This window comes from Salvelinus namaycush, chromosome 14 (assembly GCF_016432855.1).
Source record: "Salvelinus namaycush isolate Seneca chromosome 14, SaNama_1.0, whole genome shotgun sequence".
Classification (NCBI taxonomy): domain Eukaryota; kingdom Metazoa; phylum Chordata; class Actinopteri; order Salmoniformes; family Salmonidae; genus Salvelinus; species Salvelinus namaycush.
The window spans coordinates 27,340,882-27,366,948 of record NC_052320.1 but is presented as its reverse complement, the minus strand read 5'-3'; the positions used below and the strand labels follow the sequence as shown (position 1 = coordinate 27,366,948).

The 26,067-nt window shown below is 42.4% G+C and overlaps 2 protein-coding genes across 3 annotated transcripts in view; both read left to right on the top strand.

Annotated features, from left to right (window-relative positions):
- The window catches only part of klhdc8b (kelch domain containing 8B), a 151,429-nt gene extending 126,291 nt beyond the window's left edge, over positions 1-25,138 (top strand). Inside the window, exon 5 of the mRNA XM_039007425.1 lies at positions 24,942-25,138. Within this exon, the coding sequence (XP_038863353.1) occupies positions 24,942-25,138 (197 nt within the window). The remainder of the gene's footprint in view (positions 1-24,941) is intronic.
- Positions 15,396-23,707, top strand: LOC120059345. 2 transcript variants are annotated; one of them, XM_039008334.1, is made up of 8 exons: positions 15,396-17,440; positions 18,392-18,455; positions 18,785-18,883; positions 18,987-19,130; positions 19,348-19,468; positions 19,557-19,628; positions 22,687-22,758; positions 23,282-23,707. In XM_039008334.1, exons 4-8 carry the CDS (start codon positions 18,987-18,989, stop codon positions 23,485-23,487), a joined length of 615 nt encoding a protein of 204 aa, XP_038864262.1. In that variant the 5' UTR covers positions 15,396-17,440; positions 18,392-18,455; positions 18,785-18,883; the 3' UTR covers positions 23,488-23,707. The 2 variants fall into 2 exon arrangements, with proteins under 2 accessions (XP_038864262.1, XP_038864261.1); XM_039008333.1 differs by having other exon boundaries at positions 15,396-18,455.
- Positions 25,139-26,067: the final 929 nt, after the last annotated feature.

The window sequence follows — 26,067 nt, the reverse complement described above, 5'->3', positions numbered from 1 at the left end:
ATTCATTTATTAAATAAATAAAATTTAAATAAAAATCGTATGCCTCTTTTCTATTTGCAGCCTTCTGATTTAAATACCAAAATAAACTTTTTCCACTGGCTAATAATTTTACAAATAAAATTATAATAAATCAATCAACCATTCAAGCCCATGCCTTGTAGCAAGAAAAAGTGCACAAAGAAAACGTTAATTATTGCACACTGATCTAATCTGATGTGCCCAAGCCAGATACCTGGCATCTCTTCTTGGATGCTAGTTCATCAATGTCTGGGCTCAGGCTCTGAGCTGAAGAAATCTACTGTGTTCCTGCTCAGGCTCACGTTTGAAAATGCTTACTTTTTCTCTGGGCATACGAGGTCACAAACTTTCATCATGCACTTTTTCACGAACTCTCCCTCATTAAAGGGCCGGGCTGATTTTGCGATCTCTGCTGCCACTATATAACTAGCCTTTACAGCAGCCTCACTTTGTGATGTGGCTTTTTTGAACATATTCTGTTGTGAAACCAAACTTCTTTTCATCTCCTCTACTTTCTGGCTCCTTTGAGTCATGTCCAGGTCCTTGTATTTGTCATGGTGTTTCGTTTCATAGTGTCGTCTAATGTTGTACTCCTTACTTACAGCCACGTTGACTCCACAAACAAGACAAACAGGTTTGTCTTTTACATATGTAAACAGATATTCTGCCTCCCACTTGTCCAGAAAGCTCCTGTTTTCTGCCTTTCTTTTCGCGATTTTTGGGAAGGGATAGCGCGCTGACAGTTGTAGCGTCTATGTTGCTATGACTTCTGTCACAGAGGAGAGGGCGTTTCTGGGTCCTGTCCTGATTGGCGCGCGAAAACAACAGCAGAGCATTATGGGATTCGTAGTATTAGCGGTGAATGCGCTGTATAATACCGGTGGGCCAGCTCTAGTAGTAATTTGGTATTGTCTCGCGGGCCAAATATAATTACCCAGAGTTTGACACCCATGGACTACAGTATACTCTCCCAGCCATCTGGATGGATGCAACATGCTGCATAATTCCACCTGTGGCTCAGAGACTGAGAGGCAGATCCCATTGCTAAACTAGACAGACAGACCCCCCAGTTCAAGACGACAACACAGCTATCCCCCGGGGCCCTAGTCTTAGACACGTTTGTCTTATCATCAATTTCTGTCGTATCATTGAGTATATAACCTTACTGGAGGGTGGAATTAAAAATGCCTTTATTTAGAATAGCACTTACATGCCTATTGCTATCTTTTTTGGTTTTTGTGTGTAATTTCGGAAGTGTGTTTGTGTGTGTGCTCATGTGTGACAGAGTGAAATAGGTTGAGTGTGTTTCACATTGTTCAATAGTAGGTAGTATAGTTGTGTTAGTTTGATCATGTGTGTATGTCAGAGGACCCGGCTCCACATGTTTGACTTCCTTCCATGTATCCCATTCCAACCATTACAATGAAATGGTTCTCCTATAGCTCCTCCTCTGGTGTAAAGTGCATGCTCACGTGTGTGTGTGTGTGTGTGTGTGTGTGTGTGTGTGTGTGTGTGTGTGTGTGTGTGTGTGTTCTCGTTTTTGAGATCGTATTAGGACCTCAACTTATATAAACACCTTCCATATTAGGACCTTTGACCAAGTTAGGTCCAAAACCATGGTCTCAACTAGGGAAACCATTGGAATAGCCTGCAAATAGCATGCTAATATGCCTGGTTTGAAAATCACACAAAACTGTCAGGGTCCTAAGAAGGGGGTATTTTTGTAAGCCACCTGGTGGTAACATACCATACTGCAGCGTATCAAAACAAATCAAATCAAATGTTCTTGTCACACACACACACACACACAGTCTTGTATTTGTAACCATTTTAGGACACATTGTAGTAATATCTAACAAGTAATCTAGCAATTCAACAACAACCGTTCCAGAACAACTACCTAATACACACAAATCAAGTAAAGGGATGGAATAGAATATATACATATAAATATATGGATGAGTAATGACCGAGCGGCATAGGCAAGATGCCATATATGGTATAACATACCGTATATAAAGACACATGGTTAGCAGATGTTATTGTGGCGAACGCTGTAAATCAGTCAGTTCTTAACGTAAAGACTTGAAACTCAGGATTCTGTAAAAGCCTACCCCAATGAGGATATGTGTTTATTTTCAGCTTCCTGTGACAACCGGAAGTGCCTTGAATTGGGGTCATAGGGGCTGTTTCAAAGGGTTAAAAAGGTCACATCTTTCTAAAATGTCATGTGTGTGATTAGGCAACCCTCATGAACCGGTACATATTATAAAAACAGATTTTTATCCGTTTTTTTTGGCTCTTTTTGGAGGACTTACAAGTTCCACCTAGGTAGTGCTATGTATCCATGTATAGTCTGAATTTAATATATTTCCAGATTATGGTTGGGGGCCATATACAGAGCCACATATGTGAAGAGCAGCTGTCTCTGACGTTTTTGGGGAACGATATTGACATCCAGAAAGGTCTTAGCACAAGGCCCAAAACGAAGCCTGACCTAAATGTGAGGTGCTTTTGGGTGACAGCGGCAGAACCGTTGAGGCTAGAAGCACAATTCAATCACAGGAACCTTCCCAAGGTCCTCCCGATCTGTGCAAGCCTAACCTTGACAGTGTGGAATTAACCCTTAACAGTGAAAACAGGGTGTTTTCTTCTAACAGTTTACATTGACATCCCTCCCCATAGGAATACATTGCCTGCTGCCCTAAATTCAACCTGATGCCTATGTGGGTTATGATTGCCATCTCAAGCTGTCTTCAATGACAATCCATCAGGCCACTATGAGGATTACCTGTGTTGAGTTTAAGCTTCCTAGAGCAACCGGAAGTGGTTAAATTACCCTAAAAGTGGTTTTGATATACCCAACCTGCAGTTTGTATAAACACTGAGTTCAACCCTCTGTAAATCAGTCAGTTCTTAACGTAAAGACTTGAAACTCAGGATTCTGTAAAAGCCTACCCCAATGAGGATATGTGTTTATTTTCAGCTTCCTGTGACAACCGGAAGTGCCTTGAATTGGGGTCATAGGGGCTGTTTCAAAGGGTTAAAAAGGTCACATCTTTCTAAAATGTCATGTGTGTGATTAGGCAACCCTCATGAACCGGTACATATTATAAAAACAGATTTTTATCCGGTTTTTTTGGCTCTTTTTGGAGGACTTACAAGTTCCACCTAGGTAGTGCTATGTATCCATGTATAGTCTGAATTTAATATATTTCCAGATTATGGTTGGGGGCCATATACAGAGCCACATATGTGAAGAGCAGCTGTCTCTGACGTTTTTGGGGAACGATATTGACATCCAGAAAGGTCTTAGCACAAGGCCCAAAACGAAGCCTGACCTAAATGTGAGGTGCTTTTGGGTGACAGCGGCAGAACCGTTGAGGCTAGAAGCACAATTCAATCACAGGAACCTTCCCAAGGTCCTCCCGATCTGTGCAAGCCTAACCTTGACAGTGTGGAATTAACCCTTAACAGTGAAAACAGGGTGTTTTCTTCTAACAGTTTACATTGACATCTCTCCCCATAGGAATACATTGCCTGCTGCCCTAAATTCAACCTGATGCCTATGTGGGTTATGATTGCCATCTCAAGCTGTCTTCAATGACAATCCATCAGGCCACTATGAGGATTACCTGTGTTGAGTTTAAGCTTCCTAGAGCAACCGGAAGTGGTTAAATTACCCTAAAAGTGGTTTTGATATACCCAACCTGCAGTTTGTATAAACACTGAGTTCAACCCTCTGTAAATCAGTCAGTTCTTAACGTAAAGACTTGAAACTCAGGATTCTGTAAAAGCCTACCCCATTGAGGATATGTGTTTATTTTCAGCTTCCTGTGACAACCGGAAGTGCCTTGAATTGGGGTCATAGGGGCTGTTTCAAAGGGTTAAAAAGGTCACATCTTTCTAAAATGTCATGTGTGTGATTAGGCAACCCTCATGAACCGGTACATATTATAAAAACAGATTTTTATCCGTTTTTTTTGGCTCTTTTTGGAGGACTTACAAGTTCCACCTAGGTAGTGCTATGTATCCATGTATAGTCTGAATTTAATATATTTCCAGATTATGGTTGGGGGCCATATACAGAGCCACATATGTGAAGAGCAGCTGTCTCTGACGTTTTTGGGGAACGATATTGACATCCAGAAAGGTCTTAGCACAAGGCCCAAAACGAAGCCTGACCTAAATGTGAGGTGCTTTTGGGTGACAGCGGCAGAACCGTTGAGGCTAGAAGCACAATTCAATCACAGGAACCTTCCCAAGGTCCTCCCGATCTGTGCAAGCCTAACCTTGACAGTGTGGAATTAACCCTTAACAGTGAAAACAGGGTGTTTTCTTCTAACAGTTTACATTGACATCTCTCCCCATAGGAATACATTGCCTGCTGCCCTAAATTCAACCTGATGCCTATGTGGGTTATGATTGCCATCTCAAGCTGTCTTCAATGACAATCCATCAGGCCACTATGAGGATTACCTGTGTTGAGTTTAAGCTTCCTAGAGCAACCGGAAGTGGTTAAATTACCCTAAAAGTGGTTTTGATATACCCAACCTGCAGTTTGTATAAACACTGAGTTCAACCCTCTGTAAATCAGTCAGTTCTTAACGTAAAGACTTGAAACTCAGGATTCTGTAAAAGCCTACCCCAATGAGGATATGTGTTTATTTTCAGCTTCCTGTGACAACCGGAAGTGCCTTGAATTGGGGTCATAGGGGCTGTTTCAAAGGGTTAAAAAGGTCACATCTTTCTAAAATGTCATGTGTGTGATTAGGCAACCCTCATGAACCGGTACATATTATAAAAACAGATTTTTATCCGTTTTTTTTGGCTCTTTTTGGAGGACTTACAAGTTCCACCTAGGTAGTGCTATGTATCCATGTATAGTCTGAATTTAATATATTTCCAGATTATGGTTGGGGGCCATATACAGAGCCACATATGTGAAGAGCAGCTGTCTCTGACGTTTTTGGGGAACGATATTGACATCCAGAAAGGTCTTAGCACAAGGCCCAAAACGAAGCCTGACCTAAATGTGAGGTGCTTTTGGGTGACAGCGGCAGAACCGTTGAGGCTAGAAGCACAATTCAATCACAGGAACCTTCCCAAGGTCCTCCCGATCTGTGCAAGCCTAACCTTGACAGTGTGGAATTAACCCTTAACAGTGAAAACAGGGTGTTTTCTTCTAACAGTTTACATTGACATCCCTCCCCATAGGAATACATTGCCTGCTGCCCTAAATTCAACCTGATGCCTATGTGGGTTATGATTGCCATCTCAAGCTGTCTTCAATGACAATCCATCAGGCCACTATGAGGATTACCTGTGTTGAGTTTAAGCTTCCTAGAGCAACCGGAAGTGGTTAAATTACCCTAAAAGTGGTTTTGATATACCCAACCTGCAGTTTGTATAAACACTGAGTTCAACCCTCTGTAAATCAGTCAGTTCTTAACGTAAAGACTTGAAACTCAGGATTCTGTAAAAGCCTACCCCAATGAGGATATGTGTTTATTTTCAGCTTCCTGTGACAACCGGAAGTGCCTTGAATTGGGGTCATAGGGGCTGTTTCAAAGGGTTAAAAAGGTCACATCTTTCTAAAATGTCATGTGTGTGATTAGGCAACCCTCATGAACCGGTACATATTATAAAAACAGATTTTTATCCGGTTTTTTTGGCTCTTTTTGGAGGACTTACAAGTTCCACCTAGGTAGTGCTATGTATCCATGTATAGTCTGAATTTAATATATTTCCAGATTATGGTTGGGGGCCATATACAGAGCCACATATGTGAAGAGCAGCTGTCTCTGACGTTTTTGGGGAACGATATTGACATCCAGAAAGGTCTTAGCACAAGGCCCAAAACGAAGCCTGACCTAAATGTGAGGTGCTTTTGGGTGACAGCGGCAGAACCGTTGAGGCTAGAAGCACAATTCAATCACAGGAACCTTCCCAAGGTCCTCCCGATCTGTGCAAGCCTAACCTTGACAGTGTGGAATTAACCCTTAACAGTGAAAACAGGGTGTTTTCTTCTAACAGTTTACATTGACATCTCTCCCCATAGGAATACATTGCCTGCTGCCCTAAATTCAACCTGATGCCTATGTGGGTTATGATTGCCATCTCAAGCTGTCTTCAATGACAATCCATCAGGCCACTATGAGGATTACCTGTGTTGAGTTTAAGCTTCCTAGAGCAACCGGAAGTGGTTAAATTACCCTAAAAGTGGTTTTGATATACCCAACCTGCAGTTTGTATAAACACTGAGTTCAACCCTCTGTAAATCAGTCAGTTCTTAACGTAAAGACTTGAAACTCAGGATTCTGTAAAAGCCTACCCCATTGAGGATATGTGTTTATTTTCAGCTTCCTGTGACAACCGGAAGTGCCTTGAATTGGGGTCATAGGGGCTGTTTCAAAGGGTTAAAAAGGTCACATCTTTCTAAAATGTCATGTGTGTGATTAGGCAACCCTCATGAACCGGTACATATTATAAAAACAGATTTTTATCCGTTTTTTTTGGCTCTTTTTGGAGGACTTACAAGTTCCACCTAGGTAGTGCTATGTATCCATGTATAGTCTGAATTTAATATATTTCCAGATTATGGTTGGGGGCCATATACAGAGCCACATATGTGAAGAGCAGCTGTCTCTGACGTTTTTGGGGAACGATATTGACATCCAGAAAGGTCTTAGCACAAGGCCCAAAACGAAGCCTGACCTAAATGTGAGGTGCTTTTGGGTGACAGCGGCAGAACCGTTGAGGCTAGAAGCACAATTCAATCACAGGAACCTTCCCAAGGTCCTCCCGATCTGTGCAAGCCTAACCTTGACAGTGTGGAATTAACCCTTAACAGTGAAAACAGGGTGTTTTCTTCTAACAGTTTACATTGACATCTCTCCCCATAGGAATACATTGCCTGCTGCCCTAAATTCAACCTGATGCCTATGTGGGTTATGATTGCCATCTCAAGCTGTCTTCAATGACAATCCATCAGGCCACTATGAGGATTACCTGTGTTGAGTTTAAGCTTCCTAGAGCAACCGGAAGTGGTTAAATTACCCTAAAAGTGGTTTTGATATACCCAACCTGCAGTTTGTATAAACACTGAGTTCAACCCTCTGTAAATCAGTCAGTTCTTAACGTAAAGACTTGAAACTCAGGATTCTGTAAAAGCCTACCCCAATGAGGATATGTGTTTATTTTCAGCTTCCTGTGACAACCGGAAGTGCCTTGAATTGGGGTCATAGGGGCTGTTTCAAAGGGTTAAAAAGGTCACATCTTTCTAAAATGTCATGTGTGTGATTAGGCAACCCTCATGAACCGGTACATATTATAAAAACAGATTTTTATCCGTTTTTTTTGGCTCTTTTTGGAGGACTTACAAGTTCCACCTAGGTAGTGCTATGTATCCATGTATAGTCTGAATTTAATATATTTCCAGATTATGGTTGGGGGCCATATACAGAGCCACATATGTGAAGAGCAGCTGTCTCTGACGTTTTTGGGGAACGATATTGACATCCAGAAAGGTCTTAGCACAAGGCCCAAAACGAAGCCTGACCTAAATGTGAGGTGCTTTTGGGTGACAGCGGCAGAACCGTTGAGGCTAGAAGCACAATTCAATCACAGGAACCTTCCCAAGGTCCTCCCGATCTGTGCAAGCCTAACCTTGACAGTGTGGAATTAACCCTTAACAGTGAAAACAGGGTGTTTTCTTCTAACAGTTTACATTGACATCCCTCCCCATAGGAATACATTGCCTGCTGCCCTAAATTCAACCTGATGCCTATGTGGGTTATGATTGCCATCTCAAGCTGTCTTCAATGACAATCCATCAGGCCACTATGAGGATTACCTGTGTTGAGTTTAAGCTTCCTAGAGCAACCGGAAGTGGTTAAATTACCCTAAAAGTGGTTTTGATATACCCAACCTGCAGTTTGTATAAACACTGAGTTCAACCCTCTGTAAATCAGTCAGTTCTTAACGTAAAGACTTGAAACTCAGGATTCTGTAAAAGCCTACCCCAATGAGGATATGTGTTTATTTTCAGCTTCCTGTGACAACCGGAAGTGCCTTGAATTGGGGTCATAGGGGCTGTTTCAAAGGGTTAAAAAGGTCACATCTTTCTAAAATGTCATGTGTGTGATTAGGCAACCCTCATGAACCGGTACATATTATAAAAACAGATTTTTATCCGGTTTTTTTGGCTCTTTTTGGAGGACTTACAAGTTCCACCTAGGTAGTGCTATGTATCCATGTATAGTCTGAATTTAATATATTTCCAGATTATGGTTGGGGGCCATATACAGAGCCACATATGTGAAGAGCAGCTGTCTCTGACGTTTTTGGGGAACGATATTGACATCCAGAAAGGTCTTAGCACAAGGCCCAAAACGAAGCCTGACCTAAATGTGAGGTGCTTTTGGGTGACAGCGGCAGAACCGTTGAGGCTAGAAGCACAATTCAATCACAGGAACCTTCCCAAGGTCCTCCCGATCTGTGCAAGCCTAACCTTGACAGTGTGGAATTAACCCTTAACAGTGAAAACAGGGTGTTTTCTTCTAACAGTTTACATTGACATCCCTCCCCATAGGAATACATTGCCTGCTGCCCTAAATTCAACCTGATGCCTATGTGGGTTATGATTGCCATCTCAAGCTGTCTTCAATGACAATCCATCAGGCCACTATGAGGATTACCTGTGTTGAGTTTAAGCTTCCTAGAGCAACCGGAAGTGGTTAAATTACCCTAAAAGTGGTTTTGATATACCCAACCTGCAGTTTGTATAAACACTGAGTTCAACCCTCTGTAAATCAGTCAGTTCTTAACGTAAAGACTTGAAACTCAGGATTCTGTAAAAGCCTACCCCAATGAGGATATGTGTTTATTTTCAGCTTCCTGTGACAACCGGAAGTGCCTTGAATTGGGGTCATAGGGGCTGTTTCAAAGGGTTAAAAAGGTCACATCTTTCTAAAATGTCATGTGTGTGATTAGGCAACCCTCATGAACCGGTACATATTATAAAAACAGATTTTTATCCGGTTTTTTTGGCTCTTTTTGGAGGACTTACAAGTTCCACCTAGGTAGTGCTATGTATCCATGTATAGTCTGAATTTAATATATTTCCAGATTATGGTTGGGGGCCATATACAGAGCCACATATGTGAAGAGCAGCTGTCTCTGACGTTTTTGGGGAACGATATTGACATCCAGAAAGGTCTTAGCACAAGGCCCAAAACGAAGCCTGACCTAAATGTGAGGTGCTTTTGGGTGACAGCGGCAGAACCGTTGAGGCTAGAAGCACAATTCAATCACAGGAACCTTCCCAAGGTCCTCCCGATCTGTGCAAGCCTAACCTTGACAGTGTGGAATTAACCCTTAACAGTGAAAACAGGGTGTTTTCTTCTAACAGTTTACATTGACATCCCTCCCCATAGGAATACATTGCCTGCTGCCCTAAATTCAACCTGATGCCTATGTGGGTTATGATTGCCATCTCAAGCTGTCTTCAATGACAATCCATCAGGCCACTATGAGGATTACCTGTGTTGAGTTTAAGCTTCCTAGAGCAACCGGAAGTGGTTAAATTACCCTAAAAGTGGTTTTGATATACCCAACCTGCAGTTTGTATAAACACTGAGTTCAACCCTCTGTAAATCAGTCAGTTCTTAACGTAAAGACTTGAAACTCAGGATTCTGTAAAAGCCTACCCCAATGAGGATATGTGTTTATTTTCAGCTTCCTGTGACAACCGGAAGTGCCTTGAATTGGGGTCATAGGGGCTGTTTCAAAGGGTTAAAAAGGTCACATCTTTCTAAAATGTCATGTGTGTGATTAGGCAACCCTCATGAACCGGTACATATTATAAAAACAGATTTTTATCCGGTTTTTTTGGCTCTTTTTGGAGGACTTACAAGTTCCACCTAGGTAGTGCTATGTATCCATGTATAGTCTGAATTTAATATATTTCCAGATTATGGTTGGGGGCCATATACAGAGCCACATATGTGAAGAGCAGCTGTCTCTGACGTTTTTGGGGAACGATATTGACATCCAGAAAGGTCTTAGCACAAGGCCCAAAACGAAGCCTGACCTAAATGTGAGGTGCTTTTGGGTGACAGCGGCAGAACCGTTGAGGCTAGAAGCACAATTCAATCACAGGAACCTTCCCAAGGTCCTCCCGATCTGTGCAAGCCTAACCTTGACAGTGTGGAATTAACCCTTAACAGTGAAAACAGGGTGTTTTCTTCTAACAGTTTACATTGACATCTCTCCCCATAGGAATACATTGCCTGCTGCCCTAAATTCAACCTGATGCCTATGTGGGTTATGATTGCCATCTCAAGCTGTCTTCAATGACAATCCATCAGGCCACTATGAGGATTACCTGTGTTGAGTTTAAGCTTCCTAGAGCAACCGGAAGTGGTTAAATTACCCTAAAAGTGGTTTTGATATACCCAACCTGCAGTTTGTATAAACACTGAGTTCAACCCTCTGTAAATCAGTCAGTTCTTAACGTAAAGACTTGAAACTCAGGATTCTGTAAAAGCCTACCCCATTGAGGATATGTGTTTATTTTCAGCTTCCTGTGACAACCGGAAGTGCCTTGAATTGGGGTCATAGGGGCTGTTTCAAAGGGTTAAAAAGGTCACATCTTTCTAAAATGTCATGTGTGTGATTAGGCAACCCTCATGAACCGGTACATATTATAAAAACAGATTTTTATCCGTTTTTTTTGGCTCTTTTTGGAGGACTTACAAGTTCCACCTAGGTAGTGCTATGTATCCATGTATAGTCTGAATTTAATATATTTCCAGATTATGGTTGGGGGCCATATACAGAGCCACATATGTGAAGAGCAGCTGTCTCTGACGTTTTTGGGGAACGATATTGACATCCAGAAAGGTCTTAGCACAAGGCCCAAAACGAAGCCTGACCTAAATGTGAGGTGCTTTTGGGTGACAGCGGCAGAACCGTTGAGGCTAGAAGCACAATTCAATCACAGGAACCTTCCCAAGGTCCTCCCGATCTGTGCAAGCCTAACCTTGACAGTGTGGAATTAACCCTTAACAGTGAAAACAGGGTGTTTTCTTCTAACAGTTTACATTGACATCTCTCCCCATAGGAATACATTGCCTGCTGCCCTAAATTCAACCTGATGCCTATGTGGGTTATGATTGCCATCTCAAGCTGTCTTCAATGACAATCCATCAGGCCACTATGAGGATTACCTGTGTTGAGTTTAAGCTTCCTAGAGCAACCGGAAGTGGTTAAATTACCCTAAAAGTGGTTTTGATATACCCAACCTGCAGTTTGTATAAACACTGAGTTCAACCCTCTGTAAATCAGTCAGTTCTTAACGTAAAGACTTGAAACTCAGGATTCTGTAAAAGCCTACCCCAATGAGGATATGTGTTTATTTTCAGCTTCCTGTGACAACCGGAAGTGCCTTGAATTGGGGTCATAGGGGCTGTTTCAAAGGGTTAAAAAGGTCACATCTTTCTAAAATGTCATGTGTGCGATTAGGCAACCCTCATGAACTGGTACATATTATAAAAACAGATTTTTATCCGTTTTTTTTGGCCCTTTTTGGAACGTTTACAAATTCTATCTAACTAAGGGTATTCGTACATTTCTAGTCTTCAAAGCTATTGAGGGGATTTGTCTAGGGGGTCATAGCTTAAACATGTCTATGGCAATGAGGGGAGATGCGTATGTGAGTCTCGAGCTAATCAGACCATTGATATAAGAAGGCTTGCCCCTGGACACTTGTAACTTAACTGGGTGGCACAACGTGGCACCCCCGACATCATACTTGAATACTGAGCCAATAGCAGCATCTATATATTAGAAATGGCCTTAGGCCCCATAAAGTTCATAAACGAGATGGGCGTGGCCACCCTACCTTCATACTTGAGGCTTTAGCCAACCGCAAAATAGATATACAGTACCAGTCAAATGTTTGGACACACATACTCATTCAAGGGATTCTATATTTTTACTATTTTCTACATTGTAGAATAATATTGTAGACATCAAAACTATGAAATAACACATATGGAATCACATAGTAACCAAAAAAGTGTTAAACAAATAAAAATATATTTGAGATTTGACATTATTTTAAGTAAACACCCTTTGCCTTGATGACAGCTTCGCACACTCTTGGCACTCTCTTCGCACACTCTTGACAGCTTCATAAGGTAGTCACCTGGAATGCATTTCAATTAACAGGTGTGCCTTGTTAAAAGTACATTTGTGGAATTTCTTTCTTTCTTAATGCGTTTGAGCCAATCAGTTGTGTTGTGACAAGGTAGGGGTGGTATACAGAAGATAGCTCTATTTGGTAAAATACCAAGTCCCTATTATGGCAAGAACAGCGCAAGTAAGGAAACAGAGACAACAGTCCATCATTACTTTAAGGCATGAAGGTCAGTCAATGAGGAAAATGTCAATAACTTTTTAAAAGTTTCTTCAAGTGCAGTCACAAAAACCATCAAGCGCTATAATTAAACTGGCTCTCATGAGGACCGCCACAGGAAAGGAAGAACCAGAGTTACCTCTGCTGCAGAGGATGAGTTCATTAGAGTTACCAGCCTCAGATTGCAGCCCAAATAAATGCTTCCCAGAGTTCAAGTAACATCAACTGTTCAGAGGAGAATGCGTGAATCAGGCCTTCATGGCCGAATTGCTGCAAAGAAACCACTACTAAAGGACACCAAAAATAAGAAGAGACTTGTTTGGCCCAAGAAACTCTAGCAATGGACATTAGACCGGTGGAAATCTGTCCTTTGGTCTGATGAGTCCAAATTTGAAATGTTTGGGTCCAACTGTGTCTTTGTGAGACGCAGAGCAGGTGAACGGATTATCTATGCATGTGTGGTTCCCACCGTGAAGCATGGAGAAGGAGGTGTGGTGGTGCTTTGCTGGTGACACTGTCAGAGATTTATTTAGAATTTAAGGCACACTTAACCAGCATGGCTACCACAGCATTCTGCAGCGATACACCATCCCATCTTGTCTGCGCTTAGTGGGGATATCATTTATTTTTCAAAAGGACAATGACCCAAAACTCACCTCCAGGCTGTGTAAGGGCTATTTGACCAAGGAGAGTGATGGAGTGCTGCATCAGATGACCTGGCCTACACAATCAGCCGACCTCAACCCAATTGAGATGGTTTGGGATGAGTTGGACCGTAGAGTGAAGGAAAAGCAACCAACAAGTACTCAGCATATGTGAGAACTCCTTCAAGACTGCTGGAAAAGCATTCCAGGTGAAGCTGGGTGAGAGAATGCCAAGAGTGTGCAAAGCTGTCATCAAGGCAAAGGGTTTGAAGAATCTCAAATATAAAATATATTTTGAGTTGTTTAACACTTTTTTGGTTACAACATGATTCCATATGTATTATTCTCAGTTTTGATGTTTTCACTATTATTCTACAATGTAGAAAATAGTAAAAATAAAGAAAAACCCTTAAATGAGTTTGTGTGTCCAAACTTTTGACTGGTACTGTATATTAGAGTTGGCTTTAGGCACTTAAAGTCACAGATCTAGGATCAGTTGACCTCCACATAATGTTAACATGAGCCACTAATATCTTACTTCAGTATTGTCTATAGCAGTTTCTTCATTAAGACTTATATTTGGCCTTAATATACACTGCTCAAAAAAATAAAGGGAACACTTAAACAACACAATGTAACTCCAAGTCAATCACACTTCTGTGAAATCAAACTGTCCACTTAGGAAGCAACACTGATTGACAATAAATTTCACATGCTGTTGTGCAAATGGAATAGACAACAGGTGGAAATTATAGGCAATTAGCAAGACACCCCCAATAAAGGAGTGGTTCTGCTGGTGGTGACCACAGACCACTTCTCAGTTCCTATGCTTCCTGGGTGATGTTTTGTTCACTTTTGAATGCTGGCGGTGCTTTCACTCTAGTGGTAGCATGAGACGGAGTCTACAACCCACACAAGTGGCTCAGGTAGTGCAGCTCATCCAGGATGGCACATCAATGCGAGCTGTGGCAAGGAGGTTTGCTGTGTCTGTCAGCGTAGTGTCCAGAGCATGGAGGCGCTACCAGGAGACAGGCCAGTACATCAGGAGACGTGGAGGAGGCCGTAGGAGGGCAACAACCCAGCAGCAGGACCGCTACCTCCGCCTTTGTGCAAGGAGGAGTAGGAGGAGCACTGCCAGAGCCCTGCAAAATGACCTCCAGCAGGCCACAAATGTGCATGTGTCTGCTCAAACGGTCAGAAACAGACTCCATGAGGGTGGTATGAGGGCCCGACGTCCACAGGTGGGGGTTGTGCTTACAGCCCAACACCGTGCAGGACGTTTGGCATTTGCCAGAGAACACCAAGATTGGCAAATTTGCCACTGGCGCCCAGTGCTCTTCACAGATGAAAGCAGGTTCACACTGAGCACATGTGACAGACGTGACAGAGTCTGGAGACGCCGTGGAGAACGTTCTGCTGCCTGCAACATCCTCCAGCATGACCGGTTTGGCGGTGGGTCAGTCATGGTGTGGGGTGGCATTTCTTTGGGGGGCTGCACAGCCCTCCATGTGCTCGCCAGAGGTAGCCTGACTGCCATTAGGTACCGAGATGAGATCCTCAGACCCCTTGTGAGACCATATGCTGGTGCGGTTGGCCCTGGGTTCCTCCTAATGCAAGACAATGCTAGACCTCATGTGGCTGGAGTGTGTCAGCAGTTCCTGCAAGAGGAAGGCATTGATGCTATGGACTGGCCCACCCGTTCCCCAGACCTGAATCCAATTGAGCACATCTGGGACATCATGTCTCGCTCCATCTACCAACACCACGTTGCACCACAGACTGTCCAGGAGTTGGCGGATGCTTTAGTCCAGGTCTGGGAGGAGATCCCTCAGGAGACCATCCGCCACCTCATCAGGAGCATGCCCAGGCGTTGTAGGAAGGTCATACAGGCACGTGGAGGCCACACACACTGCTGAGCCTCATTTTGACTTGTTTTAAGGACATTACATCAAAGTTGGATCAGCCTGTAGTGTGGTTTTCCACTTTAATTTTGAGTGTGACTCCAAATCCAGACCTCCATGGGTTGATAAATTTGATTTCCATTGACCATTTTTGTGTGATTTTGTTGTCAGCACATTTAACTATGTAAAGAAAACAGTATTTAATAAGAATATTTAATTCATTCAGATCTAGGATGTGTTATTTTAGTGTTCCCTTTATTTTTTTGAGCAGTGTATATGACTTTGTGGTTGTGGGTGGATTTCAACTGCTGGCTGGAATTCTCACTCAACTGTACCACTAATATGAACCTGTTCTACAGACTCTTGTAGACTACTATGCACTGAAAAACAGTTAATATGTTACAAATCAAAGCTTAACATTGAAATTTGTGATTTCAAATGATTAAGTTAAATTCAGATAGGCATGTTATGTGCTCTCTAACACAAACATAAAATGTGTTGTTATTGCTGTAGACCTTTTAACAGATCTAGGAGCAGTTGACCTCCACAGAATGTTAACATTAGCCACTAATATCTGACTTCAGTACAGTCTATAGCTGTTTGTTCATTAATACTTATATGTGGCCTTAATATACAGCATATGACCTGGTAAAGGAGAGGGGGATGGGAGGCTGCTCAATGATTGGCTGTAGTGTAGGGTGTGTCATACAATGTATCAAAATTTCAACTGCTGGCTGGAATTTTCACTCAACTGTACCACTAATATGAACCTGTTCTACAGACTCTTGTAGACTACTATGCACTGAAAAACAGTTAATGTTACAAATCAAAGCTTAACATTGAAATATGTGATTTCAAATGATTAAGTTAAATTCAGATAGGCATGTTATGTGCTCTCTAACACAAACATAAAATGTGTTGTTGTTGCTGTAGACCTTTTAACAGATCTAGTTGACCTCCACAGAATGTGCACATTAGCCACTAATATCTGACATCAGTATAGTTTATAGAGGTGTATCTGTCTGTCTGTGTCTTTCAGTTTCTATTTAGACTACATCAAATATGAAGAAGCTGTGCAGCCACACCATGTTCAACATGTTACCTAATTAGCTAGCTAGCTGACAATCTGGTTGACCTGTAGCATATAAACATTTGTTGGCACAGAAAGAAAGGGGATATGAAAAATGATTGATCAAATTCCTCCTGCCACTATCTGACTGGGTTAATAACTTAATATTAAGTTAATATGGACCCATTGTCTTAGACTTGAACTCTTGGACCAAACAGTGGGACTCTGATTTCAGCCATAGGGACTTGTGACTCGACTCCTGACTCCAACATTGGTGACTTTGACTCAACTCAGAGTAGCCATAGGGTCTTGTGAATTGACTCTGACTTTTGTGACTCAACTACAACACTACTGCCATTGCATGGCTACTACTACTGCTTCAACTACCAATTCTAGCAAGTTGTACCCCAGGTTGGGTACACTTTTCTGCTGCTCCCTCAAAAGCATTAAGCAGACATTTTGATTATACCTCCCTCCCCATAACTCTCTGTTGTTAATATCAGTAGGCTGTTTGAGTGGTCTGTGGGCAGGTAATTCATCTGATTGCTGATGGGTTAGGTTGCTAGATCGAATATTAACCTGCCATAAGCTACTTTTGTGTCAGCAAGTCTCCCCAGTGAAAAATGTACATATCCACCACTCCATCTCTCATGTACAGACCATTCAAGTAGCTGCACTTAACACCTCACTGATACTGATTGTGTAAGCTACAAACCCAAATTGTCTAAGGAAATGTGGCTAACAGTAATAACATTGCAGACATATTCAGAAATCTGGGCTGATGGAATCATTGTTATGCATATCTACTGGCCATAATTTCCGCTTGAGGTCCTGCCCCTCCCCCACTGCAAAGTGCACAAAAGTACCAAACTATCAAAGGTTTTATAGGTCAACACAGTCCCCCCCCTCCCCTGTCCTTTGTATATTATTTATATATACTTGTGTTCCCATATGTACTTCCTGTATTGATTTGTTGTTAATAAAAATATAATAATAATAAAAGATACACAGTTCCCCCTCCCCCATGTTGCAGCATAAATCTCTGCCCAAGGTTGCCATGTACACTATTTTGTGGTTTATTGATGTACTTTTAAAACTTTGCGGCAGGTGAAAGGTTTTGGTCGCTAGGTGGAAGTTGTTATACTACTTCTATATTGCAACGTTACCAACATGGCATTTTTAAAAAATCATTAATTTCCCTGTATTCTGCTAAAATTGTGCTAGTGAAGGTGGGTTTTGAAGTCTGGTTTTGAGCAGACTCCTAGAAATTTGAAATTGACCTGGCAAGCCTGTCCCTGCCTGAGCGTGATCACCACTGAAGTAGCTGTGCAGCACGTGTTTTAAGGAAGAGGAGGATGGTTGCAGATGTTTGCATTCATGCAAGAAGGTAAGCTATTAACTAAACTGTTAACCAATATTTTAGCTAAAATTGTATTTGGTGTATTGACAAGCAATGCATGTTCTCGTTGTCTTTATTTTTAATGAATTAATGTCAGTCATGTATGTCTTTCGGTGGAATCCAACATGCATTGACATGTCTGAAAGCCGCATTGTGTCAGATATACTGCGTCATGACAGATTGAAATTGGCAGGTTTATCCAAACAATTCATTAATGCGCAATTGTTACTTTGCATGTTTCTACCTTATAGTTATTTGTGGCTTGCTAACGGTTAGTGTGCTAGCTAACTGTTAGCGTGCTAGCTAACGGTTAGCGTGCTAGCTAACGGTTAGCATGCTACCCATGCTAGTTAAAAAATAATAATATGCTAGCTATGGTTGCAAGCTAGCTAATAAGTTTAGCATAATTGGTAAACGTGTCTTTGATTCAGAATACATGATTGTGGTTAACAATGTTACATGCATTGGAAAATAATATTGCTATAGTGTAACAAGCTAGCAAGAAAAGCCAGTTCCTTTTCATCTATTTTGTCAAGTTATAAGCCTGTATGTGTGTTAAAATATTTAAACCCCCTCATTAAATTCATGTATTGAAGTTGCGCCCGTTTTTTATAGCCCTTTCTTACCCAAATACCGTTTTTTACATTGAAATAATTCAGATGAAAATAAGAAATATGTTAAACTAATTAAGAAATAAGTGACCAGATTTTTTTTATTGAAAACCATGGACATTAGTTTGGGTGGGGGGAGGGGCGTGGTGCGGTTCCTAGTTCTTTTTTTTTTTGCACATAAAAGAGTGAAACACCACAACAAGAATAAGGGTTGTGGAAAGTGTCAATTTTGGTAGGACTGTGACAATTCACTGTCTTGAAAAATACATACATACAATACATACATATATTGGCAGATTCTTTAACCAAATCCCTATTTCTTACACAGATTTTTTAAGATCTAAAACATAATGGAAGATAAGAGTCCAGGAACCTACAAAGTAACCAATGCGGTATGTTTTCTGATTTGCCTAGTATTTAGAGTACGCTTGCCTTGCTTTAGCCAAACCACTCATACTGATTCTCTTTTAGTCCATCCATAAAAACAGATTCAGCTTTAGTTGCATGCAGGAACTTGCATAATGTGCTTATGTTATGCTTATACTTGCTTTTTTACCTTGAAAGTAGTTTAAAAAAACAGAAATTGTAATAGATGTTTGTTGGACCTCTATTAGTCAATGATAACAGTCATTGGTGTCCCCCAGCCCATCCCCTGTTGTGTGCCGAGCAATCTTGTCATTCTATTAAGTCTCAACTATTCTTTTTGTCTTCCTTTACAAAGGCACTGCAGAGGCTAAGAAGGCGCATGTAAAATCTAAAGAAGCATAGTTCAACTTGTGAGGCCAGATTTGAAAAGGAAAAGATAAATCCCGAAGCGCAGGTTTGTCAGTTGTTTAGAATGAGGATACTGGGGATGGTTGAATCGTTATCATATCCTATTGCCTAATTTGCACATGACTAATATCATTTTATTGTATCCTTAGATGTCAGACACCGAGGCTGCCAGTACCTCTGAGGCTGCCAGTACCTCTGAGGCTGCCAGTACCTCTGAGGCTGCCAGTACTTCTGGGTCGATAGTCAATGTGTTGGATGATGCACCACCGTTGATCAGAACAGACAGTATATACGTAAGTTAAAGTGTCATTCAACACCAGCACATACTGTAAGTTCTTGTGAATCAGCTTTGTAAATCAAAGATGGGCAAGTGTGCACTTTCATCCCATATTCATAGTATTATAACATAAACAAGTAGAGGAGCACAGTCGTAACTAATCAAAATGTGCCGGTGTCCAAATACTTTGTCATCTGTCTAGTTATCCAATATAATTTTTTTCTTCAATACAGTTGACCAAAGCTATGCTTGGATACAAGACTGATGACTCAATAACCAGCATTGGCAACAGTGTAGATGGTTATGTCCCAGGATCATCAGAGGAAGGCAATTTTTATGAAGAAAATCTGACAGGTATGTCTATACTTTACATACACATGGACCTATTCTTAATTACAATGTCCTGTTTGAAAATTACATGTTTTCCACTGATGTTTTCCAGGAGAGATGTCAGTGATTCGGGCCAAAAAGCCAATGACCAAGGGAAAGCTGGGGCAAAAGAGAGACTCACACGGTAAGCATGTTTCCTGCTGCCTTCAGTCAGTGTAAGTCTGATGGCCTTGAGATAGAAGCTGTTTTTCAGTCCCAGCTTTGATGCACCTGTACTGACCTCGCCTTCTGGATGATAGTGGGGTGAACAGGCAGTGGCTCGGGTGGTTGTTGTCCTTGATGGTCTTTTTGGCCTTTCTGTGACATCGGGTGGTGTAGTTGTCCATGAGGGCAGGTAGTTTGCCCCCGGTGATGCGTTGTGCAGACCTCACTACCCTCTGGAGAGCCTTACGGTTGTGGGCGGAGCAGTTGCCGTACCAGGCGGTGATACAGCCCGACAGGATGCTCTCGATTGTGCATCTGTAAAAGTTTGTGAGTGTTTTTGGTGACAAGCCAAATTTCTTCAGCCTCCTGAGGTTGTTTTGTTGATGTTGAGTGTGAGGTTATTTTCCTGACACCACACTCCGAGGGCCCTCACCTCCTCCCTGTAGGCCGTCTCATCGTTGTTGGTAATCAAGCCTACCACTGTAGTGTCGTCTGCAAACTTGATGATTGAGTTGGAGGAGTGCATGGCCACGCAGTCATGGGTGAACAGGGAGTACAGGAGAGAGCTGAGAACGCACCCTTGTGGGGACCCAGTGTTGAGGATCAGCGGGGTGGAGATGTTTCCTACCCTCACCGCCTGGGGGTGGCCCGTCAGGAAGTCGAGGTCCCAGTTGCACAGGGCGGTGGGTCTCGAGCTTAATGACGAGTTTGGAGGGTACTATGGTGTTAAATGCTGAGCTGTAATCGATGAACAACATTCTTACATAGGTATTCCTCTTGTCCAGATGGGTTAGGGCAGTGTGATTGCGATTGCGTTGTCTGTGGACCTATTGGTGCGGTAAGCAAATTCGAGTGGGTCTAGGTGTCAGGTAGGGTGGAGGTGATATGGTCCTTGACTAGTCTCTCAAAGCACTTCATGATGACGGAGGTGAGTGCTACGGGGTGCTAGTCATTTAGCTCAGTTACCTTAGCTTTCTTGGGAACATGAACAATGGTGGCCTTCTTGAAGCATGTGGGCACAGCAGGCTGGGATAAGGATTGATTGAATATGTCTGTAAACACACCAGCCAGCTGGTCTGCGCATGCTCTGAGGACGCGGCTAGGAATGCCGTCTGGGCCAGCAGCCTTGTGAGGGTTAACACGTTTAAATGTTTTACTCACGTTGGCTGCAGTGAAGGAGAGCCCGCAGGTTTTGGTAGCGGGCCGTGTCAGTGGCACTGTATTGTCCTCAAAGCAAGCAAAGAAGTTGTTTAGTTTGTCTGGGAGCAAGACATCGGTGTCCGCAACGGGGCTGGTTTTCTTTTTGTAATCCGTGATTGACTGTAGACCCTGCCACATACGTCTTGTGTCTGAGCCGTTGAATTGCGACTCTACTCTGTCTCTATACTGACGCTTAGCTTGTTTGATTGCCTTGCCTAGGGAATAGCTACACTGTTTGTGTTCGGTCATGTTTCCGGTCGCCTTGCCATGATTAAAAGCAGTGGTTCGCGCTTTCAAGTTTTGCGCGAATGCTGCCATCAATCCACGGTTTCTGGTTGGGGAAGGTTTTAATAGTCACCGTGGGTACAACATCACTGATGCACTTTCAAATAAACTCGATCCCAGTCCACGTGACCGAAGCAATCTTGAAACGTGGAATCAGATTGGTCGGACCAGCGTTGAACAGACCTGAGCACAGGCGTTTCCTGTTTTAGTTTCTGTCTATAGGCTGGGAGCAACAAAATGGAGTCGTGGTCAGATTTGCGAAAGGAGGGCGAGGGAGGGCTTTGTATACGTCGCAGAAGTTAGAGTAGCAATGAACCAGAATCATGCCAGCCCGGGTCACGCATTCCATATGCTGATAAAATTTAGGGAGCTTGTTTTCAGATTAGCCTCGCTAAAATCCCCATCTACAATAAAAGCAGCCTCAGGATATGTGGTTTCCAGTTTACATAGAGTCCAATGAAGTTCTTTCAGGGCCGTTGAGGTATCTTCTTGGGGGGGATATACACGGCTGTGATTATAATCGAAGAGATTTCTCTAGGTAGATAATGCGGCCGGCATTTGATTGTGAGGAATTCTAGGTCAGGTGAGTAAAAGGACTTGAGTTTCCTGTATGTTGTTATGATCACACCCCGAATTGTTAATCATAAGGCATACACCCCCGCCCTTCTTCTTACCAGAGAGATGTTTGTTTCTGAGATGCGTGAAGAAACCGGGTGACTCTACGTACTCTGATAACGTATCCCGAGTGAGCCATGTTTCCGTGAAACAGAGAATGTTACTATCTCTGATGTCTCTCTGGAAGGCAACCCTTGCTCGAATTTCGTCTACCTTGATGTCAAGAGATTGGACATTGGCGAGTAGTATACTCGTGAGATGTGGGCGATGTGCCCGTCTACAGAGCCTGACCAGAAGACCGCGCCATCTGCCATCTGTGGCGCCGTTGTTTTGGGTCACCTACTGGGATCTGATGCATTGCCCTGGGTGATAGTCGAAACAGAGGATCCGCTTTGGGAAAGTCATATTCCTGGACTTAATGTTGGTAGTTGACGTTGCTCTTATATCCAGTAGTTCTTCCCGGCTGTATGTAATAAAACTTAAGATTTCCTGGGGTATCAATGTAAGAAATAACACATTAAAAAACAAAATACTGCATAGTTTCCTAAGAACGCGAAGCGAGGCGACCATCTCTGTCGGTGCCATAAGTATTCTGGCCGTACTGTGCTGGTCCAGATCTGTTTTGTCTTCATCAGTTAGTGTATTTCCAACCATGCCAGCACAGAACGGTTCAGTTTGGATTGTACAGTGGTGTGAAAAAGGTTAGGATGGAGTCTGCCTTCATTTCAGCATGGTATTGTGCTTTCCCCTCTCAATACATGGCTGTATCTGTAGGGTTTGGGTGGCTGTAGCCGTCCCTCTCATACCATATTCAATAGGCTTGAATGGCACAGCTGTTATAAACCTGCATTTTGAGTTTTTCCAACAGTTATCGCTTATGGATTGGTTGATAGGTTGGATTGGGTGAAACTGACATGATTTCCACTGATGTTTTCCAGGAGAGATGTCAGCGATTCGGGCCAAACAGCCAATGACCAAGGGAAAGCTGGGACAAAGGAGAGGCTCACACAGTAAGCATGTTTCCTGCTGCCTTCAGTCAGTGCGTTTTCACTCTGTAGTGTCAGCTTATGGTACTGTGCTGGTCCAGATCAATCCTGTTTTCATCAGTTAGTGTATTTCCAACCATGCCAGCACAGAACGGTTCAGTTTGGATTGGACACAAGTCAAGACGTTAGATCTGAACTAGTGTGTCAGGATAGATGATAACACAGAAGGATTACCACACTTTACATTGTTTTTCCTGGGTGAGGGAACTTAATTTAATAAGTATTGCTTTTATTAGAAGGATTACATTGCAAACCTTTTGATGGGCTTAGATTTCATACAGATTGACTCTGCCTTGATGTCAGCATTGCACATTCTTCTCTCACATCCTTCTCTATGTAGTTATTTAGTTGGGATTGTTAGTTTAACCTCAACACTCTCTGCAGATACAGCTGCAACCTGGTAGAGTTAATACAGAGATGAACACATACTGTATTGTACTCAACCTTTATTTAATGTAGTCATTCATAATGTCATCTCTTTCCAAAGGTGCCAAAGGAACAAAAAGGTTTTGGTCGACAATAGAGGTGGATGCAGTTGAAGATTCCTTGATGAATTTTATCCGAATGGGAAAAACGCCTGGAAAACAAGACTGTGAGAAATGCATTGCTGCTTCTGGCCAAGCGCTAGTAAACAGGGACTGGAGAGCAGTAAAGTTCTATGTACACAACAGAATAGTTGCAGATCAGAGATAATAAGTGTATGAGATGCTTCTATCTTGGTGTACCTCTGAGGATTTAATGGGACTTACTTGACTTAAGCTCATAGGCAGTTGATGAATGTCCTCCATCTCACTCTGTTTGGGGGAAGTTTTCCCAGGTGGGTTGTTCACTTTTGGAGTGACTAAGGTCTCAAGAATACAAAGCCTGCTGACTTTGAATGTTACAGAAAAATAAAATACATTTTTCTAAACTATTAATCTGTTACTTGGATATAATGACTCCATTACTGAAATGGTTGTTCCAGTTTAAATACTTTACAGAAGAACTACACTACAGTAGAACTACACTACAGAAGAACTACACTACAGTAGAACTACACTACAGTAGAACTACACTACAGCCGTTGAGTTGCCATCCGTGTTGCATCATTGTGGCATTCTACATGCAATATTTTCAGTCATAAAATAGAATGAATGCATCAAATATCGATGTAATAAATGTATCACTAGTCACTTTAAACAATGCCACTTTATATAATGTTTACATACCCTGCATTACTCATCTCATATGTATATACTGTACTCTATACCATCTACTGCATCTTGCCTATGCCGTTCGGCCATCGCTCATTCATATATTTATATGCACATATTCGTATTCATTCCTTTACACTTGTGTGTAAAAGGTAGTTGTTGTGAAATTGTTACATTACTTGTTAGATATTACTGCACGGTCGGAACTAGAAGCACAAGCAATGCGCTACACTCGCATTAACGTCTGCTAACCATGTGTATTTGACCAATTTGATTTGATTTGATTTGCAATGTGCGGTCTCAAGTAGGTGGTAAAATTACAAGTGATCTTTTTTCAAGAAGTCAGCAACTTTCGGTGATTTCCTCATATTAGATTTTTTTTCTAGCTCATGAGTGTAATTTCTGTGCTTCTATGATGTCTGGAAAGCAGGGTCCTAAAAAGGTATGTAAATGTGAGGAGTCCTAAATTGGTTAGAAATGCAAGACCGTGTGTGTGTGTGTGTGTGTGTGTGTGTGTGTGTGTGTGTGTGTGTGTGTGTGTGTGAGTGAGAGAGAGATGAACAGGTCTGCCTGTCTCCTGTGGTGTGTGTGCGTCAATGTGACATTTGGGGGGGGTGCAGCAGTCCCGGCCCCAGACAGGTCAGAGTGATGGAGTAGCTTGGAGGCGAGCCACACTAATGATGTGGCTGTGAGGGGGGTAACACAGGACATGCCTTTGTGCTCCTCTATTACGCCAGGCACTGACTAACACAGAGCTATTTGTGAAGCTTCAATCCTGTGTTCTACTGCTCTCTCTATAATGTTAGCTCAACTGTAAAATATTGACGGTCACATTTTCATGTTAAGAAGGGAATAGCTGTTCTTTTTCAGGGAAGATCCATCTGTGTCCTAATTTTAGGGGGCAAACTATTTGTAAATTGGTGTTCATGATCTCATCGGTGTGTGTGTGTCCAGGTAACCAGCCGTCGCCCTTGTCGTCGGTGGAGAGCTACAATCCTGTGAAGCGGAGTTGGGAGTACGCTGCCCCCATGCCCAGTCCCCGCTGCTCCTGTTCACCCCTGCAGACACCCAACATGCTGTTTCTCATCGGGGGCGTGGCCCAGGGACCCAGCAACGCCGTGGAGGCTCTCTGTCTCAGAGAGACTGTGTGACACACACACACGTACACAGAGACAGACGAAGGACTCAATGCAAGCAAATTCAATGTGTGCAGGTGATAGACACTCATACAGACTTTGTTTTTGCCTTTGGACCTTGCAGTTGGTGGGCAGGATCAAGGACAGTGACCCTGACACCTGTTTCTTTCAATGGAGAAACAAATACTTTTCTACATTTTAGAGACATAAGAGGAGTCAAATAAATAAGCAAAAAACAACACCACAGAAACACATACACACACTACACAAAAGACGCCTTTGAACAGTACAGCATTTTTCTGGAAAAAACAGGGTACTTTTCTGGAAACTAAAGGAACTTCGGGCCATATCTGTTTCACTACAACAGTCAGGCTGCAGTGGCTTGTTTAGACACTTTTCTATCACCTTAAAAAAGTAGAGAGTTTAGGATATAACATTGGGGTATTTGTCTGTGTTTTGGTACCTTCACAGCCAGGCGTGTGTGAATATAGCACTGCTATACACGTGGTGTTAAAATCCCACACACCATGAATACCACCTCTAGAATGGCCAGGCCCATCCCTGCACTGTAGCATCCAGAGACAAGAGTGCTTTGGCACAAAGCAACATTTCCCTTTTTTAGAGAAAAATATATTTTACCTCAAGAGCTTTGGACAAAGTGCATGCTCAGAAAGTGTATTTATTTCAGATAATCCTTAGGTGGCGGCTTAAAAAAAGAGAGCGAAAGAGAGGGAAATTGGAAGTGTGTTTGTAAATGGAAACGTCACCGCTAAACAATATTTGGGGAGTTTTTCCAGTCTCCCTACATAATTATGAGTGATGAGAGGTGTTTCAGACATAATTATGAGTGATGAGAGGTGTTTCAGACATAATTATGAGTGATGAGAGGTGTTTCAGACATTATGAGTGATGAGAGGTGTTTCAGACATAGTTATGAGTGATGA

What these genes read in the sequence shown, in the direction of transcription:
- LOC120059345 (XM_039008334.1), top strand. Translation starts at nt 18,987, where the DNA reads ATGTCAGACACCGAGGCTGCCAGTACCTCTGAGGCTGCCAGTACCTCT. An exon ending in TCAGAACAGACAGTATATAC is followed by an intron (nt 19,131 to 19,347) that starts GTAAGTTAAAGT and finishes TCTTCAATACAG; the next exon opens with TTGACCAAAGCTATGCTTGG. An exon ending in TTATGAAGAAAATCTGACAG is followed by an intron (nt 19,469 to 19,556) that starts GTATGTCTATAC and finishes GATGTTTTCCAG; the next exon opens with GAGAGATGTCAGTGATTCGG.